This window comes from Microtus ochrogaster, linkage group LG8 (assembly GCF_000317375.1).
Source record: "Microtus ochrogaster isolate Prairie Vole_2 linkage group LG8, MicOch1.0, whole genome shotgun sequence".
Taxonomy (NCBI): domain Eukaryota; kingdom Metazoa; phylum Chordata; class Mammalia; order Rodentia; family Cricetidae; genus Microtus; species Microtus ochrogaster.
In genome coordinates this window covers 15,110,907-15,132,929 of record NC_022033.1, presented here as the reverse complement: position 1 = coordinate 15,132,929, position 22,023 = coordinate 15,110,907, and the positions used below count along the sequence as shown (strand labels likewise).

At 50.2% G+C, this 22,023-nt stretch overlaps 1 protein-coding gene across 1 annotated transcript in view; it reads right to left on the bottom strand.

Annotated features, from left to right (window-relative positions):
- Positions 1 to 22,023, bottom strand: part of Jph2 (junctophilin 2) — a 59,468-nt gene that overhangs the window by 31,511 nt on the left and 5,934 nt on the right. Inside the window, exon 2 of the mRNA XM_005362970.3 lies at positions 5,890 to 6,661. Within this exon, the coding sequence (XP_005363027.1) occupies positions 5,890 to 6,661 (772 nt within the window). The remainder of the gene's footprint in view (positions 1 to 5,889; positions 6,662 to 22,023) is intronic.

The following is a 22,023-nucleotide window of genomic DNA, read 5'->3' as shown; positions in this document are numbered from 1 at the left end:
ATGTGTTTTGTTTCTCCCTTCTGCTTCAGTTTCTCTTCTCTCACCACGTCCTTCAGGATGATTCCTCTCCTCTCTGCCCCTCCCCTGTTCTGGGACTAAGTTCTCTGATCTATCATGCAAAGAACTTAAGATTTCACTATGTGGCTTCATGGGAAACAATATGAAGTGTATAGACCCTCTTAGTAAGAGTTCAAACCAGAGAAGTTGCTCCTGAATCTATTTTAGATAAAAGTTGCCAGAAAGGTAGAAATCAAGAGAAAGAATATACAGGAAACAAGTTAAACAGTGGCATAAGAAATCCAATTGAGCCTGGCGGTGGTGGCACACGCCTTTAATCCCAGCACTCGGGAGGCAGAGGCAGGCAGATCTCTGTGAGTTTGGTCTACATGGTGAGTTCCAGGACAGCTAGAGCTACATAGTGAGACCCTGTCTCAAAAAAAAAAAAAACCCAGAGTTTTGGATTAGACAATGTTTTCTCAGGTAGCAAAAGGAAAAAAAAAAAGTAGATAAGCTGACGTCATAAAAGTTTAAAAGATTTGAGTGCTTCAAAGGGCGCTAAAGTGGGAACTCTGTACACTAATTTTAGAAATTAGAGAAAAATAAAGACAAATAAAGAGTTGAGCGTGCGGCACACACTGGTGACACCAGGAGACTTTAGAAGCAATTTGAGGAGGTGCTGGAGGCAGGGAGTGGGACAAGGGACAGACCAGTTCAGGGATATCACTCTAGTACAAATCCTGAGCTGTTGGGAAGTTCATCGTGCAGGGGTGTGGATGGAGCCCTGGGCAGTGCTCAGCAAACAGACTCCTGTAGCATGATTAATAAAAACCCAGAGACCAATATTGGGGTTCAACCTGAAGATCAGAAAAGCAAAGCAGCCAAGCCACTAGAGAGCTCTAACGTCTATGAAATCTTCAGACAGAAAGAGAGTGAGGCTCCTGTCTCATCCTGCCTTATCGTCCTCTCTAGTGCTGGGATTAAAGGTGTGTGCCACCACTGCCTGGCCTATATGGCTGACTAGTGTGGCTGTTTTGTCTGTCTGAGGCAAGCTTTATTTATTAAAATAGAAATTAAATATCACTACAGACTCCGCTGTAAGCCTTGTAAAAGCTGTGTGGTGGAGAGAGATCAGCCTTCTGTGAGAAAGGAGGGAAGTGGGTGCTGGAAAGGAACCAGCAGCAGGCAGCCAGAGTCCTCCCTCAGCCCTCCCTATGCTCCTCCCAGAGGGAGCCATGAATTGGGATGTGGGAGGGTGTATCAACCAGAGAAGCTAAGACACCTCCTAGCCTCCCTCCACCGCCCAGATCCATGACCTTAAAAGGAGGTACAGAAAGAGCTCTTGGCCACAAAATACAAAAGGCCTAGATCCCTTGGTGACTGTGGGTATGATGTCATACTTTCTGTGCCTCAGTTTCCCCGGGTGGTCAGAGAACTGGTTAGATTATCTCTGAGGGGCTGAAGGGTTCTAAGACTCTTGTTGGGTCCCTAGCAGTGGGACCAGGACCTATTCCTGATGTATGAGCTGGCTCTTTGGAGCCCACTCCCTATGGTAGGATGCCTTGCTCAGCCTTGATGCAGGGCAGAGGAGCTTGGTCCTGCCTCAACTGGATATGTCATGCTTTGTTGATTCCCATGGGAGGCCTTACCCCATCTGAATGGAGATGGAGGAGGAATGGATGGGGGGGGGACAGTAGGATGGAGATGGGGGGAGAATGGAAGGAGAGGAGGGAGGGTAAAACTGTGGTTGGTCTATAAAATTGTAAATGATAAATGTAAAAAAAATGTGATGTAAAAAAGCCACATACATACATCCATAATTATGTTTTTTTTCTAGGATCCACCTTTTAAAAAGTAAAAGGAAACAGGTAAAATTCATATCAAAAGTCTATTTCCCCTTAACACAAGATATCTAAAATACAACCATTTCAACATGTAATCAGTATTATGTATGCACAAGTGTGCGTACCTTCTATACATGTGCACATGCATGTGGATGCCAGGAGTCAATCTCAAGTTAGTCCCTCAGGAGCTGCCTGCCATGTCTTCTGAGACAGGACCTGTTACTGGGACCTTGGGCTCGCTGATTAGCTGGGTGGCTGGCCAAAGAGCCTCAGGGATCGGTCTTTCTCCACCTCCCCAGAGCTGGGATAACAAATTCATGCTAATATGAAGTATGTGTGTGTGTTTGTGTGTGTTTTATGTGTGCATGTGTGTCTGTGTGTGTGTGTGTGTATATATATATATATATATATATATATATATATATATATCCAAGTCCAGAGTCCAGAGCTAGATGCTACAGAGGACTGAAGCCCAGCCCTCCTGAGACCCAGGAGGCTATGGGTTGCTGGGGCTGCTTCCTGTCCCTCTGCATCACCAAAGCCCCAGGGAGTGGAAAGCCTTCAAGGAAGATACTGCAATCCTGTGTTTGCTCCGAACCCAAAGACTCCCTTAATTGGAAATTCTGCTGGGCTTGAATTGGAGCCCGGGCCACTCCCATTCAGGGTCTCAGCTGCCTCTTCTCTACGCTTCCAGCTCTCCCCAGAGCTTCCTGTGCACAGCCAGCAGAGCTGCGCATAGGAGAGGCTGGGTACCAGTTTCTCATTTCAGAAGCACAGGCCAGCTGCAGGGCCTGGGGACCTCCTCGGTGACAGTGCCACATATTCAGATGCAAGGGTGCTTGCAAGGACAAGGGCGGGGGAAGTAAGAGAGCAGACAGGAGTATCTCTGCTCCACAGGGAGAGTTTGGGAAAGCGCCCGTTACCCAGCATCCTCTGCTTTGTCTTTAAAACTGACAATGCCTTCCACTGCTCGCTGCTCCATGCCAATCAGTAGCTCCTTTCCTCCTAACTCATCTCTGCCCTATGAGGCACAAGGATCCCACAGTCAGAGTAGGGAAGATCACACAGCAAGGGGCAGGGCATCATCTCAAGGTCTTCTGAACCTGTTTGTATTCTGTCCACAGGTGATCCAAGATAGCCCAGGCTCCCACCTGGCACAACCATTGGAGGGACTGAGAAATGATTGGGATCGGCTGCATGATGGGAAATTCCCAAAGAAGCAATAAAGAAACTATGTTAAAAATATTTTTTTTAAAAAAAAGGAAGGAAGGAACAAATGAATGAATGGAGAAAGAAGAAAACAAGAAAGAAAGAAAGAAAGAAAGAAAGAAAGAAAGAAAGAAAGAAAGAAAGAAAGAAAGAAAGAAAGAAAGAAAGAAAGAAAGAAAGAAAGAAAGGAGGGAGGGAGGATCTTTCAGCTTTCACCCCCTAATATCTCACTCCGAGTTTTTATTATTAAGACCAATTAGAGATTTGCAACAGTACAGCAATTACACTTCCCCACGAGTTCAGATGGAAGAAACATTCTAACCTTAGAGGCTTTAAGCAAGAAGTCTCAAGAAAAGTGCCCTGAGTTTCTTTCCTGTTTCGCAGTACTAACTGCTACACTCACAACCATTTGAAGTCTAACGCTGTGCAAGTTAAAGCTTTGGAATCAGAAGGCTCAGGCTTAAGATTTCTGCTTCCTTTCTTTGTAGTATTGGCCACTGTTATGGTTTGAAACGGAAATGTCCCCACAGGCTCATGTTCTAAAGATGTTTATTTGTTATTTTGTGTGCATGTACAGGCACCTGAATATGTATGGACACCACATTCATGCATGAGCCTGCAGAGTCAGAAGGTGTCACATGCCCTGGAACTAGAGTTGAAGGCAGTTTTTGAGTGCTGGGAGCCAAAGCCAGGTCCTCTGCCAAGCAGTGAACACTCTCTACTGTGAGCCACCTCTCCAACCACCACGCTCTTTAAATGCTGTTCTCCAGCTGGTGGTACTATTTTGGAAAATATTGGAGGTGAGGCCTAGCTGGTAAAAAGGTCACTAGGTGCAGGGTATTCTTAGCCCACTTCCCATCTCACTCTCTGCTTCAGGGTCCATGCAGGAACAGCCGATGCCTCTACCCCACACTCTGGCCACCATGAATTGAGTTATTCTGCCTTCCTTTCCACAACAGACTGAAACCCTCAAAGCTGGGTAAAACAAAACCATATCTTCTGCCGGGCGGTGGTGGCACACGCCTTTAATCCCAGCACTCGGGAGGCAGAGGCAGGCGGATCTTTGTGAGTTCGAGACCAGCCTGGTCTACAGAGCTAGTTCCAGGACAGGCTCCAAAACCACAGAGAAACCCTGTCTCGAAAAACCAAAAAAAAAAAAAAAAAAAACCCATATCTTCTCTGTTTCTGTCAAACAATGGCATCACCGTGACACAGAAAGTGAGGAATGCACTTTGTAGACTTTGAGCTCAGTTTCACATCTGTCAGACAAATCTGTTGAATGTCAGGGACTATTGGCATCACTGTGCCTGAACTGGGTGTTTGCACTGCAGTGGGTACTACAATGAACCTTCCAGATTCCGCCTCAGGATCCAAGGCCTTCCTTCTCACACCCTTGTCACTTGGAGAACCACAGACTACCAGCCCTCTCCAGGGATTGAGCCGGGGCCGAAGGGAGTTGCCCAGCCCCTAGGCCACACTCCTTTCCGGAGAAGAGTCTACATTCTACCTAGAGGGGTTGGTCCAACTCCCTCATCCCAGTAGGGATGCCATCCCTCTGCAGAGCAAACCACGTGGTCGATGGAACTCTTTGTGGGGACCTCATTGCTGTGCAACCTCTCCTCCAGCCCCATCTGGCTTCTTCCCTTCTTCTTCATCCTAAGAGTGCTTCCCATAAACATCTTCCTGCATTTGGATCTCCGTCTGAGAGTCTGCTTCCAGGGGACTCACCGGGAGCACTTCGCCTGCGCTGGCTTTGTCAACCCTCAGAACAACCAGCCCTGTTTGTTCAGAGGAAACTCCTCAGCCTTGAGAAGAAAACACAACTGACCAAAGATGGACAACTAAGAAATGGTGACACCACATGGTGAAACGCAAACCTTCTGGGCGAGTGGCTAGACAAAGCTCCTTACTGCTCTGAGCCTCATTTAGCTCATCTGAAACAGCACAAGAAACTCCAGAAGGTGGCTAAAGGCATGGGAGGGAGGGGTCAATGTTGTTTAATACATACTGGAAGACCATGTTAGAATTCCATCTGCTTTAGAACGAGAAGAAATCGGGGGATGGAAAGTAGATGATGGGGGTGGGGGTGAGCAGGGGAAAGGTCAAGCACAGCAGGCAGGCTGGATAGGTGAGCAGGGCTGAGTGACTGGATGTGTGGCCAGTGGTTGGATGGAGGTATGGTAAGGTGTGGAGGTGGCTGGATGACTGGATGGCGGCGGACCCGTTACTGCTTTTTACAATGGGCGACATAGTTAAGTAAATAAAGATGATTGGTGGATGGGGGATGGATAAGCGGTCAAACAGACATGTGAGTAGTTGGATCAGTGGTTGTGTAGACGATTAGGCAGCCAGAGGGGTGAAAAGGGGTGGAGAATTCACTGTGTGGGTGAAGTTGAGCGTGGGCATGTAGATGGATGCTCACTCGGGTAGATAGTAAAGAGATTGCGTGACCGGAAGTGGTTGCATGGATGGAGGCTCTGAGTGTTTGAGAAGCTGTGAAGGGATTGGAGGGATGTCTGGGTGGGTGGTTGCTTGGTTTGGTGAAGATGGATGGATGGATGGATGGATGGATGGATGGATGGATGGATGGATGGATGGATGGTGGTGTAGGTGGGTGATTGCATGTGGCATGGGTGAATGGATGACTGCTGACCAGGGAGATATGGCTATTAGAAGGTTGTGTGAGAATAAGTTACGCCAAGGGCTTGGATTGGTGGGTGGCAGCCGCTGGAGTGGATGGCTGAGGCACGATGTGTCGATAACTGACTCGCACAGTACAGAAATTTAGGACTAGACTTGGCTCAGGCCCCCTAGGCTGCAGATCCCACCAGGTTCTTACCTAGAAGCCGCGATCTCAGCCTTCTGGCGAGCGATGGCAGCTGCACGCTGTGCGCCCTCAACGCCATGCTCCACCTTCTGGCGTACCTTGTTGCTCTTGAGCGGCAGCACGCGGCGCTTGGTGCCCTTGACCAGCACGTTGTGGCGGTACTTGCCCTCCTCGCGGTGGCCGTCTGGCAGTGTGGTGCGGCCATAGCCGTGGCGCAGGTTGTCCAGCCACTCGCCCTCGTAGCGCAAGCCACTGGAGCGCTCGCTCACGCCAAAGCCTGAGCGCTTGTCGTTCTTCCATTCGCCCATGTAGGTCTCGGTGGTGGTGGCGTCGATGTCGGCGTCAAAGGGCGCGGCCGCGTCGTCAGGACCCTCGGCGCCCTCGGCCAGGCTGCCGGTGGACGCGGCATCGCTGGCGCCTGAGCTCAGCTCGCTCTTAAGGAAGCTCAAGCGACTGCGCTGGCTGCCCAGCGACGTGCGCGACTCTGAGCGTCGCAGCCGACCCAGTAGCGCGCCACGTGTGAACAGCCCCGGGGGACGCGCAGCCTCGGCGGTGGCTAGCAGGCTGAGCGCAAAGCCACCGCGCGGTACCGGGGGCGAGGGCAGCACTGGCCCATCCGCGGCCGGCGAGTCCGGAGCCACCGTGCCATTGCTGTGCTCGCTGCGCAGAGAAGACAGCGATGTGCGCAGCGGGGAGCGCACCACCACCGCCATCCCATAGGGTACACTTTGGCGCACGCCGTAGCCATGCCGCATGCCGTTGGTGAACTGGCCTTGGTAGGTCCCTGCAGGGCGAAGAGAGCAATGTCAGTGGGCGGAAGAGGCTGGGTGACCCCCCCCCTTCCCCTATGGACCCATGGACAAGACAGAGCGGGGTCCAGAGAGATAAAAAACCATTGAGGGAACAAGGAATGCACACTGCTGTGCCTACCTGGAAGGTAGTCTCGGTAAGACACAGGTAGGAACCCTAGCATGTAACCTGGGTCCTGGTCAAAGCAGGGTGGGGTCCAGAGGGCAGTTTGGCTATAGGAGGGATAAGCATGTTGTTGTGTGTGCCTGGAAAGTGGTCTCAGGAGGCTACAGGCAGGACCAGATGTGGGCAAGGCTGGAGGGCACCATGACAGGGCTGCGCCATCGGAGGGATCGAGTGCTTGGCCCCGTGTGTACCTGAGAATACAAGTATGTGAGAGCACGTTCCAGTGGGAAGCCAGAGGGGGAGGTGTGGCCACCAACACTGGGGGTGATGCGAGTCAGAGAATAAATGTGCCGCTGTGTGATTGATTAGTCGAGGTCACAGTACTGGATGACGTAAAAGGAGGATGCCAGTCCAGGAGCGACCCTGCCAGAAGGAATTGTGGAATGGTATGAACACTCCCCCTGGGGTCACAGGTATGCAACCTAGCGGGAGGTTCCAGTGCAGTTATCCGAGCAGGTCAAGCTGAGAATTCTACTTGGATGCGTGCCCAGATTTTGGATTACACGGACGGATGGTAGCTCTGTGTAGCACTGTGGTTTGATGTGGAGGGCTGGTGCAAGGCAGTATCACACAGCCTGTCTGAGGGCTTGTGGGAAAAGCACAGTGGAGATAACTTAAGTCTGTGGGTGTTGTCCGGGTCGGAACTGCAAGGAAAAGTGGGATCAGGTAATCAGGGGTGGAAGAGGGGAAGGGGTATGAAGAGGCAAGACCCCTCTGGTATACAGAAAAAGAATGCGCAGCTGTCCTTCTGTCCAAGGTGGTGTGACTAGTGAGGGCCATGGACAGATAAAACAGCAAGTTTACAGAGCTGAGTAAATGTTGAGAAGTGTGTGTGTGTGTGTGTGTAAGAGTCTTGTGTGCAGGCATGCATCTTTTGACTACATGAGATCACAGGTGTGACAGTGTGCAGACAGGAAGCCAAGTGCCAATAGTCCCATGGAAGTGACATTATGAATGTACATGGAGTTCTGAGTGTGCAGGGCCACCTGAGTGCAGTATTTTAATAAATAAAGCTTGCCTGAAGATCAGAGAGTAAAACAGCCACATTAGTCAGCCATATAAGCCAGACAGTGGTGCACACACATTTAATCCCAGCAGCCACACTAGTTAGCCATAGAGGCCAGGCGGTGGTGATGCACGCCTTCAATCCCAGCACTAGAGAGGAATGTAAGGCGGGATGAGACAGGAACTCCTCTCTTTCAGTCTGAAGATTTCATAGATGTAAGAGCCCCGTGGTTCCACCCCACACTGGTTCCACACTGATGACATCATCTAATGCTTTGTCACCCCCGTGTGTGTCCTGCTGACCTCCAATAATATCCCTGGCCCCGGTTCCCGATGTCAGCCTGGAGACAGATGACCGCTAGATGTCACGCGCGCACACATCACACGCACACATCACATGCACACCACACACACACACACACACACACACACACACACACACACACACACCACCTTCTTAGTTTTTCCCATGGGAGCACTGAAAACCAGTCCTCTGTCTCTACCCCTTGAGCTGCCACACACAGCGGTACTGTGACATCAATGTCACCGCCCTGAAGTGGCGATTCAGAGCCTTTGCTGCATCTTAAGAGTTCCTCATGTATCTGTGTGGTGAAGGCTTGGTCTCCAGCGTGGTTGTATTCAGAGGAGGAGCCTTTAAGGGGTGGGGCCTAGTCAGAGGTCATGGGGGTGTGTCCTTCCTTTCTCTCCCCCCACGAGGAGCACATCACAATATAGACCTAAAAGCAAAAGGGCCACCAGACTGGGGACAAGAACATCCCCCAACCAGAACCTTTCAAACCTGCTGCAACCATCAAGATGTGAAAGAAAGGCAGGACACGCCCCTGTGACCTAAAAAACCTCCTGCTAGGCCCCGCCTCCTAAAGACACCATTACCAACGTTGATGGTTTTCATTTAAATAAATAAAACAATGAAAATTCAGAAGACAAACGAACAACACCACCCAGGAGTATTTTTGAAAAACCCCACCAGGAAATATGCAAGTGGACCTAGAGTCCGGCCCCTCTCGGCATCCTCACTTAGAGCCGCTGCTCGCCATCCTCTGCCAGCAACTGGCAAGCGCATCAGAGGGGTTCTGTCCAAACATGCGAGCAGAGCTCTCCATTCTGGCCCTTCTCACTCCAGGGACCCACTCGACCCTCCCTAAGTTCATCCCCTCCACGTCTCTGCTCTCACCGCCACCCTCCACTCTAGGCTTAGGGGCTTCTTGGGTGTTCCTTGTCCATATCAGCAGTGGTCCTCCTCAGAACCGTCTCTGTGTGCTATTCCCACTGACCAGAACGTTCTTCCCTCGGGTACCCACATGGTTCGCTCCTGTCTACAAGCCCTCACTCCTGTCTGACGGAGTGATGGACTGATGGACTGCCTTCCCACAGGAGGTTTCAGTCCCTGTGTTTGCTTCCGTCTTCTTCGTAACATATATAGACAACGGACCAGCTTCTTTCTCTTTGGTGCGTTGCCCTCCCTGGCAGGAAGCTCCATAAGGGTGAGGAGTCCCGTCTGTTTTGTTTATTGCCGAGTCCTCAGTGCCTGGAAGAATGAGGACTAGAACCAGACACTTAATACAAATATTTTGCACAACTGGATGGCATGTGTCTCTTCTACAACTTTTATCCTCTTTTCGCTTTAACTCTGAAAAAAGCCCGGAGCAAAGCTAAGGCTCGGCAAGGATGAAAGACACAGAAGATGACGTAGCTCCTATGTCACCGGAGTCGAAGCTCCATACCTAGCTACATTCCTTCTGCTTCTCCACAGAGGAGGGGGCTCAGCGGGCAGAGACGCTGGGAAATGGGGGCAGAGAGGATATCTAATCTCCAGGTTGGAGAGGTTTGTGAAATTGAATCCGGCAACCTACCTGCAACTATAATTTGGCCTGAGACGGGCTGACAGGGTCCCTTTAAGCCCAAGAGAACCTGAGACTGCGGCAGAGAGCCACTCTTGGCCACCAGTTGGGAATGAAACAGTATGGCTATATTAGGAAACTTACAGACATGTAGTAAGAGCTACCAACACCCAGGGGAGATTGATAGTGACAGGGCCCTGGGAAGGAGGATAATGCTATGGAAGGGCCATCTCCCTGTGTGTTTAACACAGGACGGTCCTCCTTGGGGACAGGAGGCCCACACCTGCAGACAGAAGCTTCCCAACAGCTATGTGGCTGACAGTTCCGGGGGGCCCCCAAGTGCTTCCTTGGCTGCCTGGTTGATCCTTGCCGGGCATCCCATTGTTCTAGCGGGCCCACCGAGGTCCCCAGCAGCCACGCAGCCCGGCACGGCCACCTCAGTTTGCCCTTTTCTCTAGCCACTTTTCTCCCTACCTCACACCTTTGTGTGGACTTCTTTTTAGTTTTCTTTTGGTTTTGTTGTTGCTGTCAGTGTTTGCTATAAGGTCTTACTTTACAGACCAGGGTGGCTTTGAACTCACAGAGACCCACCTCCCAAATGCTGAGGTTAAAGGCATGTGCTACCATGCCCAGCAATGTTGGGGGTGGGTATTTATATTTTGTGCATATGAGTTTTATTGCCTACATGTATGCTGTGCACCATGTGCATGCTGTGCCCACAGAGGCCAGAAGAGGGCATCAAACCCCCCACCAGGGCTGGAGTTACAGAGGACTGTGAGCCACCGCTTGGGGACTAAGAATCAAACACGGTCCTCTGGAAAAGCAACCAGTGCACTTAACCGCCAACTCTCCAGGCTTCTTCTGTTTTTTTGAGACAGGCTCTTGCACTGTAGCCTAAGCTGTATTGGAGCTCACTATACAACTTCAAACTTCTGGCAATTCTCCTGCCTCAGCCTCCAAATTGCTGAGGTTACAGCCATTTGTTCTTTCTTGGCTTGCTCTTCTCCTCCCTCTCCCATGTCCATCTTTGACATTTCAAACTCGAGCTTACATGTGAAATCATCCAGGGAGAATTCTGGAACCCCTTCCTCAAATGTCACCCAAGACACCCTCATTGCCTTCTCAAGACTCTCCCCGAGTGCTGGGAAATAAACATGGTGATTGGTTCCCTGTAAGCCTTTCCTCCCCTGTAGGGCTCCAGCTTCTAGGCAGAAAGGAGCAGTGTCGAGCTCATTCCCACTATGCACTCAGTTCCCAGGTCCAAAGAGCCCATTGGCAAGCAGCTGATATACAACTCTGTTTTCCTGACCATGCTGTTAGGTTGTCTTAGGAACAGGACCCACATCCCACTTTTTTCTCAAACCAGGAAGAAAGAGGCACTGTAAGCAGCTATGTTCACTCTAGATTCAGCAGTACGAATCCTGGGAACGATGAGCGACCTGGGAAATATGGTCACAGCCATAACCGTGGTGCGTGTCTCCCAGGCAGACGGAGCCTGCTCATCGCCCTCTCCTGCAGTTGCTCTTCTCGTTTAGTTAGGAATAGTATGGATTCCAGCCTTAGCCCTGACCTGAGTAGTTCTGAAACCCACCTTAGTTACTTAAGCCTGCAGAGCCCGTTTCTGTCCCTCTGTGAAGTAGAAGTGATGAGACTTGCCTCACTGACTCCCCTGAGTACTTGTACAGGGCCATGTATTCATTATTCCAGGTCCCAGAGATCCGGCAGTGACCGAAATAGACATTGTCTCTGTCCATGAGAGTGTGGACTCCAGTGTCAGGGATGGGCCTGGGATTCAACTGGCCACACACACACACACACACACACACACACACACACACACACACTAAATGGCAGACACAGCAGTGGTCCAGGGGAGAGGTGAGACTCAAAGTCTAGAGAGCTGTAGAGCGGGGAAGGCAGTTGACTGAAGGTTAGGGTTAGAGGAGGCATGTAGGAGGCCCCTGGCAGGGATGGCACCCAGGGAGTACTCTGTAGGGGCTGGTGGGCAGGAAGTGTCCCTTGAACGCTAGCTCTTTTTGCCCCCTGTGCTGGGGATGGAACCCAGGTCGTGTGTTGCTAGTCACGTGCTCTAGCACTGAGCTACCCCTATCCCGCAAAGGCCAGCTTTTTGGCAGGTCAGAGTCTTTGCTCAGAAATGCTGGCCCAGAAAGGATTAACTGTAAAGATGAGCCAGAGCCAGGAAGGACAGAGAGAACCCAGGAAGAGATGGAGGCCAGCTTGGGTTTTCTGCCTCCCCGCGGTTTCACATAGGAAAGCTTGTGCCCCATTCCCCCCACTAGGTCTCTGCTCTCGCTGTCCCCTCTGCCAGACACAGCACGGGTCCCTTGTCTGGTTAGCTCCTCTTCTTCCTTCTGATGCCTGCACACGCTACATTTTCTGGGGACCTCCAGTCACTAGACCCCCCACGTCCTTCTACTTTCCCTTTAGGTTGCTTTTCACTCTTGAACACAGCCACTGTTGAACTTAGATCTACTTAGAACCCATGTTCTTACAGGCAAGGCCACATCTGCATGTCCACATACATGCCCAGCACAGTGACTACATACAGAAAACACACAGCAGACATTGCCAAGCGGATTGAAGGGCAAGTGGCCTTAGACAAAATTCTGAGTCTCTTATCAAAACGGTAATAGACCTTCTCAGGGCTCCTGAGAGTCTGATTCCACCTCTCAACAAATGTGAACTGCCCTTACTCCACAGAAAATACACAATTTGAATCTATAGTGTCCCCCTGAAGGCTTGTGTTTGGGGCATTTGGTCCCCAATGTGGTGCTGTTGGGGAGCGGGGAGCCATTAGGATGTGGGTAAAGCCCAGCTGGCAGCTGTACGTCACCAGGTTCAGGGCTTGGAGCTTATACCAGGCTCCCTAGTTCCTACCCTCTGCTTCACGACCCACTGAGAAGTTAGGAGTCTCCGCCACTCTGAACTCCACCAGGCCTTGTCCACTATGATCGTGGAACCCTCTGAGACCATGAGCCAAAGCAAACCTTCCATCCTCGGGTTGTCTCCCGGGTGTTTTCTCAAGGCCACGAGGACAGTAACTGAGAGAGAAAATGACTGAGACAGAGGGATCCCTCAGAGGTGACACGCCCTGCTAACACCAAGACAGTTCCACGCAAGCCGAGAGGGTTGGTGACCCTAACTCTGGGTGACAAGGGCACTGAGTTTGATATGCTTGTGAGCCAACTCTTTAGGAAAAGCAAACACACTTTGATTTGCGCCGCTTGTCAGTTGCTAAGGTGTAAATACTCCCTCCATGGGTGCTCAAGCTACCCAGGGTTGAAGAGTTACTTTGAAAATTTCCTAAAACCATGCCCAGGGGTTCTCCCAAGCCAGTAAAAGTTGGCTCAGTGCCCATATTTAATATGTGATCTTGGGTGCATGGTTTCTACAAACATTGCCACCCACATAGCTACAGACAACCTGGTGGACATAAGAGTCTCTAAAAGTCCTGACTGGAGCAAAACTTGGAGAGCCGGTCATCTTGACTAAGGACACAATCTACCTGGCCACTTCTGCCCCATCCCATGTCCACCGCTGGCATTGTTCATCAGTCATGATACTGATATGACAGGGCCTCACTGTGTCCTTTGCCACATCTGTATGTCACCGATAAGTTAGTGTTGTATGGAATCAATCTGCCTTTAAGGATAAGTGTGGCCACTGGGCATGGTGGTGCACACCTTTAATCCCAGCACTCGGGAGGCAGAGGCAGGAGATCTCCACGTTAGAGGCCAGCATGGTCTACAGAATGAGTTCCAGGACAGCCAGGGCTACACAGAGAAACCCTGTCTCAAAAACAAACAATCATGTAAGTTCTCCTTGCAGAGGGGTAATCTCAGAAAAGATCTAACAATGAGCAACGTGCCCAAGGCCACACCAGTCAGGCAGTAGCTCAGCTGAGACTAGAAAACCAGATCCCCTGCTTAGCTCTCTCCTGTCCTGTTGGCTTTAGAAAGCTGGGTGACACAGAACAAGAGGAAACAAGGAGGAGACGTTTGGGACCCTGAGTCTAGATTCTGGGAAATGTGTTAGGTTTAAGTCTCAGAGGCTTCTGCAGATCCACAGGTTTGAACACCTGCTCCCTGTAACGATGCAGTGTTAGAATCCGGGTGTGGTTCAGCCACAGCGCCTGAAGTAACCCTTCCCTTGCCTCTTGAGGATACAGACGTGCACCTTGCTGAGACAAGGTCTGTTGGTCCCTAGGGAACAGACTTCCTGATATCAGTGGCTCTCACCAGAGAAGTGAACTACTCACATCAAAGAGGGTGTTGGTGGCCACACAAGCCGTTCCTCATCCCCTTCCCTGCAGCCTGCCTGGGAGTCAGAGAGTCTGGGTGTTGGGCTTGTGATACCGTCCCCCCCCCCATTCTCACAAAGGGATGAGAGACTCCCATTTCTGCCATGTGTGCCTGGACTTCCTCCCTTCCGAGCTCTCTGTCTCTGATGCTCAGAGGTCCCTGCCAGGCTGTTGCCTGTCTGTCCGTAGCATTAATATTTTTCTAATAAGCTTCTTCCTTTCCCCCTATCAGATTATCTCAGTGTCCCTCTTGACCACATGCCCCTATCCCAAGCCTTCCAGCCCCCAGCTGGCAGCGCTGTCTTAGGTGTGGGGACTCAGCCAGTGGATGTCGGTTGCTTGAGATAGGCATGGCTTCTGCAACCCCTGCTTCCTTCCTATCCCCTACTACTTGATTTGTCAAGATGTGAACAAGCCACCTGTACCTGGCAAACTCCCACTGCCACCAGCCAAGCCACTCCAGCTTCCGGGCTATCTCCACCACGATGGACTATTCCCTCTCAAACTGTGAGGTCCCCCCCCAAAAAAAACCCTCCCTTAAGTTGCTTCTATCAGGTGTTTTGCCACGGTGAGAGAAAAGTAACTAATAAATTCCCCAACATCTTTTTGCACCTTGGAGATGTCTTTCTGATGTGGAATTTTCCTCTGTGTGCTGTGATTGCCATTAATGAATAAAGAAACTGCTTTGGGCCTATAGCAGAGCTATAGGGGAACAGAGCTGGGGGGGGGGACTGGACGGAATGCTGGGAGAAAGAAGGGCGGAGTCGGGAGAAGCCATGGAGCTGCCGGAGATAGACATTGGGAACTTTACCCAGTAAGCCACAGCCACGTAGCGATGCACAGATTAATAGAAATTGGTTAAATTAATATAAAAGTTAGCCAATAAGAAGCTAGAGCTAGTGGGCCAAGCAGTGATTTAATTAATACAGTTTCTGTGTGACTATTTTGAGTCTAAGCTAGCCGGGTGCCTGGGAACCAACAAGCGGCCTCCTATATCTTACCATGTCTACACAGACACACCTTCTGTGTGCTACAGAGGGAGCCCATATGCTCATTGCAAAATATCCAAACAAATGAGCAATATGGACAGAATCTGCTGCTTCCCAAGAGAGATGGCTGTTAGCAACACAGGTCTTTCCTGACCATTTGCTTGCCCACGAGAGGAGGAGCAAAGGGTTCACAGTTCACCACTCAGGCACAGCTTGTGTCCCTTAGAATGGACAGATTAGGGTAAGCACGCAGGGAATGCTTGCCGATGGCTTCGGCACTCTTAGCATCATGCCTTTGTTTCCTTCCCATGTGAGTGTACACGGTGGATGTTGACCTCTGTATACTGTGTCCACGGCTATTTCATTCAATAGTCCCTTGCTGAGCTGAGTGTCTGGTCAGTGTGGGTGTTTCCCCCAGAACAACCCTGAGGCCTTGCTCTCTGCCTCACCTGCAAGGCTGGCACCACAGTCCCTTCCTTGGTTTCCAAATGCCACATCCATCAAAGCCCCACAGTCTCTAGTTTCCTGGGATCACCAACAGAGAGCTCGGAGTAGAAGAGCTGGCAGCTTTTGTGACAGCACCCAGCAGCAGGGTCAGGTTGCAGTCACAGATGCCAAGTCTCCTTAGCCTTCAGAGCTCTGCCACCCCCACAAGCAGTGCTGCTGCCCCAGATGACACCCCACAGCTCGCACAAGAAGCCGAGGATTAACTGGGCAACACTGGCTGGGTGCTGACAGCCCAGGGCCCGTGGTCTGGGTGGAAGCCCCTGGGCCAGGCCTGGGTCGCCTAGGCACAGTGAGGGTTGCCGGCAACACTGAGGACTGTAGACTAGAGAAGGCTGTGTTGCATGAGGGAGGGGGCCCACAGGAGAGGCTCTGGGTTCAGAAACAACCTCTGAGAATGTCTGACAGGCATCTCTCACTCATGTGCCAGACCCTCGGCCCCTGACCCTCACCCCACTCATGGCTGTTTCTCTGTGGTTCACACAAACCCTGGAACATCATCTCTGCCTCTCTTGTTCCTCCTAGAAGCTGTATCCTCAAAAACCCTGCCTGTCCCCCCCCCGCCCCCCCAGTGCCACATGTCACCACCTCGGCCGTGTGGTCCTTCTCACCTGTACCATTAATTCTGACCGCATTAAAATGGGCCCGACACTGCCCTGACCCCAGGTGGCCTTCACCTAAAGACATCCCACGAAACCAAATCAAATCCTGTCACTCTTCAGCTTTGGAAGGCCGCAAGACAGCTCGGGGTAAAGCTGCTTCCTGCCAAGACTGATGTCCTGAGTCCAGTCGCTGGGCCCCACACGGCAGGAGAGAAGTGACCCCGACAATCTGTCCTCAGACCTCCACACATGCACCACAGTGCAAGCACACCCACAAAATAAATATGGAAAACGGAATAAGGAAAAAAGTCTGTTTTCTTATTCTTATGATGCTGACAGTGGAACCCAGCCACTGAACTCACCAGCCCGTCAATGTCATTGTCTGCATTTTTCTAAGAGCAAAAGCCGAATTCTTACGAATGGCCTACATGACCCTGCACAAAATGCCCCTTCGTCATTGCTTTCCTGACAGGAACATTACAGGAACACCATGTCCTTCTATAAATGTCCTATCAAGGAGCTGCACTGTTCATCCGCCCGGCCACTGCGGGAAGTTACACGTAGCTGGTAGGTGAAGAAGGGTCGGGAAGGATTCCACCTTAACTGCAAACCAACAGCAGGAACGCTGCGCCTTCCAAACAGCGCGTCCTGTGGTGGCATGCCCCTCAGACCTGTCCCTCCTTCCACTCATGTGTCTCCCGCAGTGGTCAGTTAGCATGGGGTCAGGCTCCCTCAGGCCCTAGATGCTTATCACTGCTGACAGGGAGAGCCTAGGAGGCGCTAATGCGAATTGTTCCCCCACCCACACCTGGGCTCTCAGCCTTCAGCAAATGTCCCTTATGTAGGAAGTAGAAGTTACAACAGACCGGAGGGAGAACAGTCCTCACTGCTTTCCTACCCTATGACCCTGGCTAGAGGGGGGAGGGTAGGAAGGAACAAACACAGCCCTCTGGCCGATGGTAGGAAGCACCCTGCCCCACCTCACCCCACACTCAGCAGGAGTCCTCAGAAAATGAGACTGGACATTCCTTACAAGGGTGCGGCAGAGCAGAGCTGGTCTGGGGAACAGCTGCTGGGGGCATAGAATTAGCAACCCCTGGAAGTCAGCAAGCCGAGCGAATCCCCAAGGCCTGCCTTGGACAGGGTACATCTGCTGAGGCCGGGCCAGTCGGATACATGAGTCACGGAAGCAAGGCACTGAGAGGAAAGATTGCGTCCGCTTTCTCATCTCTTAGAGGGGGCTCTCTTCTGCCCGGAGGACCCAGATCACACCCAGTTCATACTAAGCTGCTCAGACAGCAACTTAGCCCACTGTCACACTGATCCCTGGCTGTGAACTCTGACATGAGACTCTTGAGACGAGGTTAAATTATGCTGATTCTACATTTGAAGTGGAGTCACACCTGGTTAGGGCCCCGTCTACACTGGCAGGTCACAGGGCAGTCACCCTGAGCCAGTCACCATCTTAGCTTCTTAAGTCTTCCAACGTCAAAGGCTAGTTCTTGTGTTCAAAAACATTGTCCCAAAGGCAAGAAGAGCTATGATTGAAGCTAAGCAAATTAATTCACTCTGGGGGACATGGAGGGAACCACAAGAAGGAAAGGCTAAGTTCTGGCAATTTCCGGTGAGCCGGGCGTTACGCTAAGGGTCCGATATTTATCATCTCATTTCATTGGCTCAGCCATGTGTTCAGAGAAATACTAACACTCGTGGTGGGAAAAGAGAAACAGGAGCTCAGAGAGGTTGCTTGATTTCCACACTGTTAGCAAGTGGCCTAGCTGGAGTCCAAACAGCCATGTAGATTCACTAAGCCCCCTGCTCCCGAGAGCCTAAGCACCGTGTGTCTCCACCAGAGTCTCTTAGAACCGTTACACTTTGTTTTCAATAGCAATCAAGAGACTTTCAAATTAAAGGCCCTGCTTGTAAATCTGAAAAGCAAAAAGAGAGATTTGTTGACCGAGGTAAGAAGATTCAAGGTCAACATGAAACGGGGCTGGAGAACTAGCTCAGCAGGTAACAGCACAGGTTGTTCTTCCAGAGGCCCAGACTTCAGTCCCCAACACCCACGTCTGGCAGCTCACAACCGTCTGTAACTCCAGTTTTAAAGGCTCCAGTGCCTCTGGCGTCTTCAGGAACCTGTGCTCTTGCCCATGCCCACATACTGGCATTGTGGTATAGGTGTGTACCTATACATAATTAACAAAATAAAATCTTTTTAAAAAGAAAAAAGAAAATAATTTTATTTCCATAAACTAGCACCGAATGATTGGAAAAACTAAAATTTAAGGTGCCATTTACAGTGACTCCCCCGCCCCCCAAAAAAAAGAAAGAGAAGAAATACAGGGCCAGCAAGAGAACTCAGCAGCTTAGGGAACTTCCATTCAAGTCTGACAAGCTACATTCAGTCCTTGAGACCCACATGGTGGAGGAGGGAACTGACTCTGAGTTGTACCTCACACGTACATGGTGACGTGTGTGTGTGTCCCCCTCAGTAAATTAAAAAAAAAAAAAACCTCAATGACGCCTTTATAAGAAGAATGTATAGGCATAACATTTCCCCAAACTGTGGGCACTGAAGGGTTCCAAGTACTTCTGGGTGAAACTGAAATATGGGGATATATACCATGTCCATGGATTAGAAACTCAATGTTACCAGAACGTCTGTTGACTCCAGCTGACAGGTAAATCTAACACATTGCCAGTCGAAACCCAGCTGCCTTTGGTTTTAAGAAACAGGCCGGGCCGTGGTGGTACATGCCTTTAATCCCAGCACTCGGGAGGCAGAGGCAGGCGGATCTCTGTGAGTTCTAGACCAGCCTGGTCTACAGAGCTAGTTCCAGGGACAGGAACCAAAAGCTACTGAGAAACCCTGTCTCGAAAAACCAAAAAAAACAAAAACAAAAACAAAAAAAAAACAAAGGCTGATTTTTTAATGAATGAATAAATGACCTGCAACAGCAGAATATTGGCTAGGAAGGTTGGAAGATTTCCTGTAATTTGGAGGCTCGCCATAGGCTATGTACAGCGGCACACACCTGTGATCCGGCATTTGGGATGCTAATAGCTCGGGCTACATGTAGACTTCCCAGACAGCTGGGGCTACATGGTGAGACTCTACCTTAAAAGAAAGAGTTTTTAAAAAGACTTGTTGTAAAGCTACCATAGCAAAAGCAGGTTGGCATTGTCAGGAATATAGACAATAAGAAGGCAGAAATATTCCTTTGGGGCAGAAATGGATAAACAAGGAAGCTTAACCCGTGAGAGCGCGTGCTTCAGGCTCAGAAAACGTGACATCTCGTCCTGCTCAGTCCTCTGCTCCAGCAGATGCGTTGAGCCTGCATGTTCGGAATCCACTGGACTAAATGAGTTTAAGTTACTAACCCCGAGCAAGAAAAGAAGTTAAATAAACGAGAGCAAACTGGGTCCTGAGTGCAGGAGCTTGGGCTCAGGATTCAGTTGGCAAAGACATACGAGGCAGCCTTATCTTTTCAGAGTGTGGTGATAATAATAACAATAAGAGCACATGACAAACCATCTGAGAACTTTACATAAGCCAGAGCATCGCCAAATGCCCCAACAAGGTAAAATAAGGAAGCTGCCACATGCCGCAAAGAGGAATGATATAGAGTGTGGGCTTCCCTTCTCCATTTTTGTCGATGTGCACAGGTAGAGAACTGCCGTGCAAACATGAATCTGACTGTGACGCTGTAATCCTAGCAGTTCCAAAGGCACAGGCTAACAAGATGCCTAATCCCTAACTGATGCAGGTAAGGCTCTTAGCATAGAGCTTGCTACACAGTGATATGGGGAGCCTGCAGTCATTCTATGGTCACGGTGAACGTCACAAGCATTTGACCTTGCAGGGACATAGGGAACCTAACTTAAAGTTCTGCTGCAAGCATTTGGAAATCTGTACATGATTCTGAAGAGGATAGGAAGGTGCTTAAATTGCTAAGATACTTGCTGGGTAAGCACAAGATTCTGAATCGGGATCTCCAGCCCCAAAAAGCCAGGCATGGAAGCACACGCCTGCAACCCTAGCTGGTCTTGCAGAAGCGGGAGCTCTGAGTTCAGATACAGACTGTCTCAAAAAAGCAAGATGGACAGTGACAGAGGAAGATATTCACTCTCATCTACGGCATCCATAAGTGCACATACACATGCACACACAAACACGTACACACACACTATCCATGTACGCACATGCATAGACCAAAGATTTTGAAGGAGTTGAGGATGGTTAAGCCTCACTGACGTTTTGACTAGGTTTAGAATCCCCCAGGAAACTGAGGCTCATCTCTGGGTGTGTGTTGTCAGAGCATTTCCAGAGGGATAACTGAATGGGGATGTCCACCCTGAATGTAGATGGCAGCTTCCCCTAGGCTGGGAGCTTTGGGGATAAAAGAAGAAAGGAGAAAGCCAGAGAGTGCTGAAGCTCTTTCCCTCTGCTTCCTGGTCTGTGGTGTGGAGATCAGGCTTTCAGCCACATGTTCCCACCAGTGTGAACTCGGTCACACCTCCCCTGCCATGACGGACTGAACTCTGAAACTGTGTACCAGAGTAAAGGGTTTCTCCCTTAAGCTTCTTCTATTAGCTACTGTGGTCACCGAGATACAGAGTTTGCTCGGGGCCCATGAGTCAGTGTCACTGGTCCTGCCTATTTTTGTGTCGTTGTCTATCATCTATTAAAATGCTTTTTAATGTCAAGCAGTGGCGGCGCATGCCTTTAATCCCAGCACTCGGAAGGCAGAGTCAGGAGGATCTCTGAGTTTGAGGCCAGCCTGGTCTACGGAACAAGTTCCAGGACAGCCAATGCAACACCTGACTCAAACAAACAAACAAACAAACAAACAAATGAACGAACAAACAAAATGTTTTTAATGACACTTCATTCTTTAAAATAAATTGTGTTTTATTTATTTATTTTATGTGCACACCACAGCATGCACAGAGGACAGAGAACAGCTTGCAGGAGTCAGTTCTCTCCTCCCACCATGTACACTCAGAGGATCAAAGCCAGGCCAGTAGATTTGGAAGAAAGCACCTTTACCCACTTCATCACACTGGCCAGAATGTCTCATTCTTACTTGCTATGATCAAGCCCCATCTCTACTTCTCATTAACCAGAGGTCTTGTCTGCAAAATGCAGTAATAACAATACTTCCCATAAAGTAACACAGCCATGTCTAGTGCCCAGGACAGTATCTGGCACATGGCAAGCACTGAAAAATTGCCCACTAATATTACTGTCAGTTTTATGGAAAACAATGAACCTTGGGCCACATCTTTCCACTGTATACTTTGTTTGCTTATTTGAGATAGGGCCTCATGTAGCCCAGGCTGGCCTATAACTAGCTATATAACCAAGGATAACCTTGAAATCCTGATCCTCCTGCCTCTTCCTCCTGAGTCTGGCGTTACAGACATGTTCCTGGCTCTGCTACACACTTTGATCCCTGAGTTTATTTGTGCATGAGATTACTTTCCGAATCTGATGGTTATCTGAGAAAACCTCTCCCAGGGAAAGAACAGGTTGTCCACTTGAGTGTACACACACTCCCTGTGCAGGGTGTTTATGGACCTCTGAGGCCAGGCAGTGGCCCCGGGGGTCAAGAGTTTCAGAAAGCAAGGCTCCCAGCCCGGTGGGTGGCTTTCATCTGCAATCAGCACTTGGGAGGCAGAGGACTTCAAAGTGAGACTCTGTCTCCAAAGCAGAGACAGAGAAGGGATGGAGAAAGGCGAGAAGGGGGGAAGAGGAGGAAGAAGAGGAGGAGGAGGAAGAAGAGGAGGAGGAGGAAGAAGAGGAGGAGGAGGAAGAAGAGGAGGAGGAGGAGAAAGAGAAGGGGGAGGAGAAGAGGAGGAAGAGAAGAAGGAAGAAGAGGAGGAGG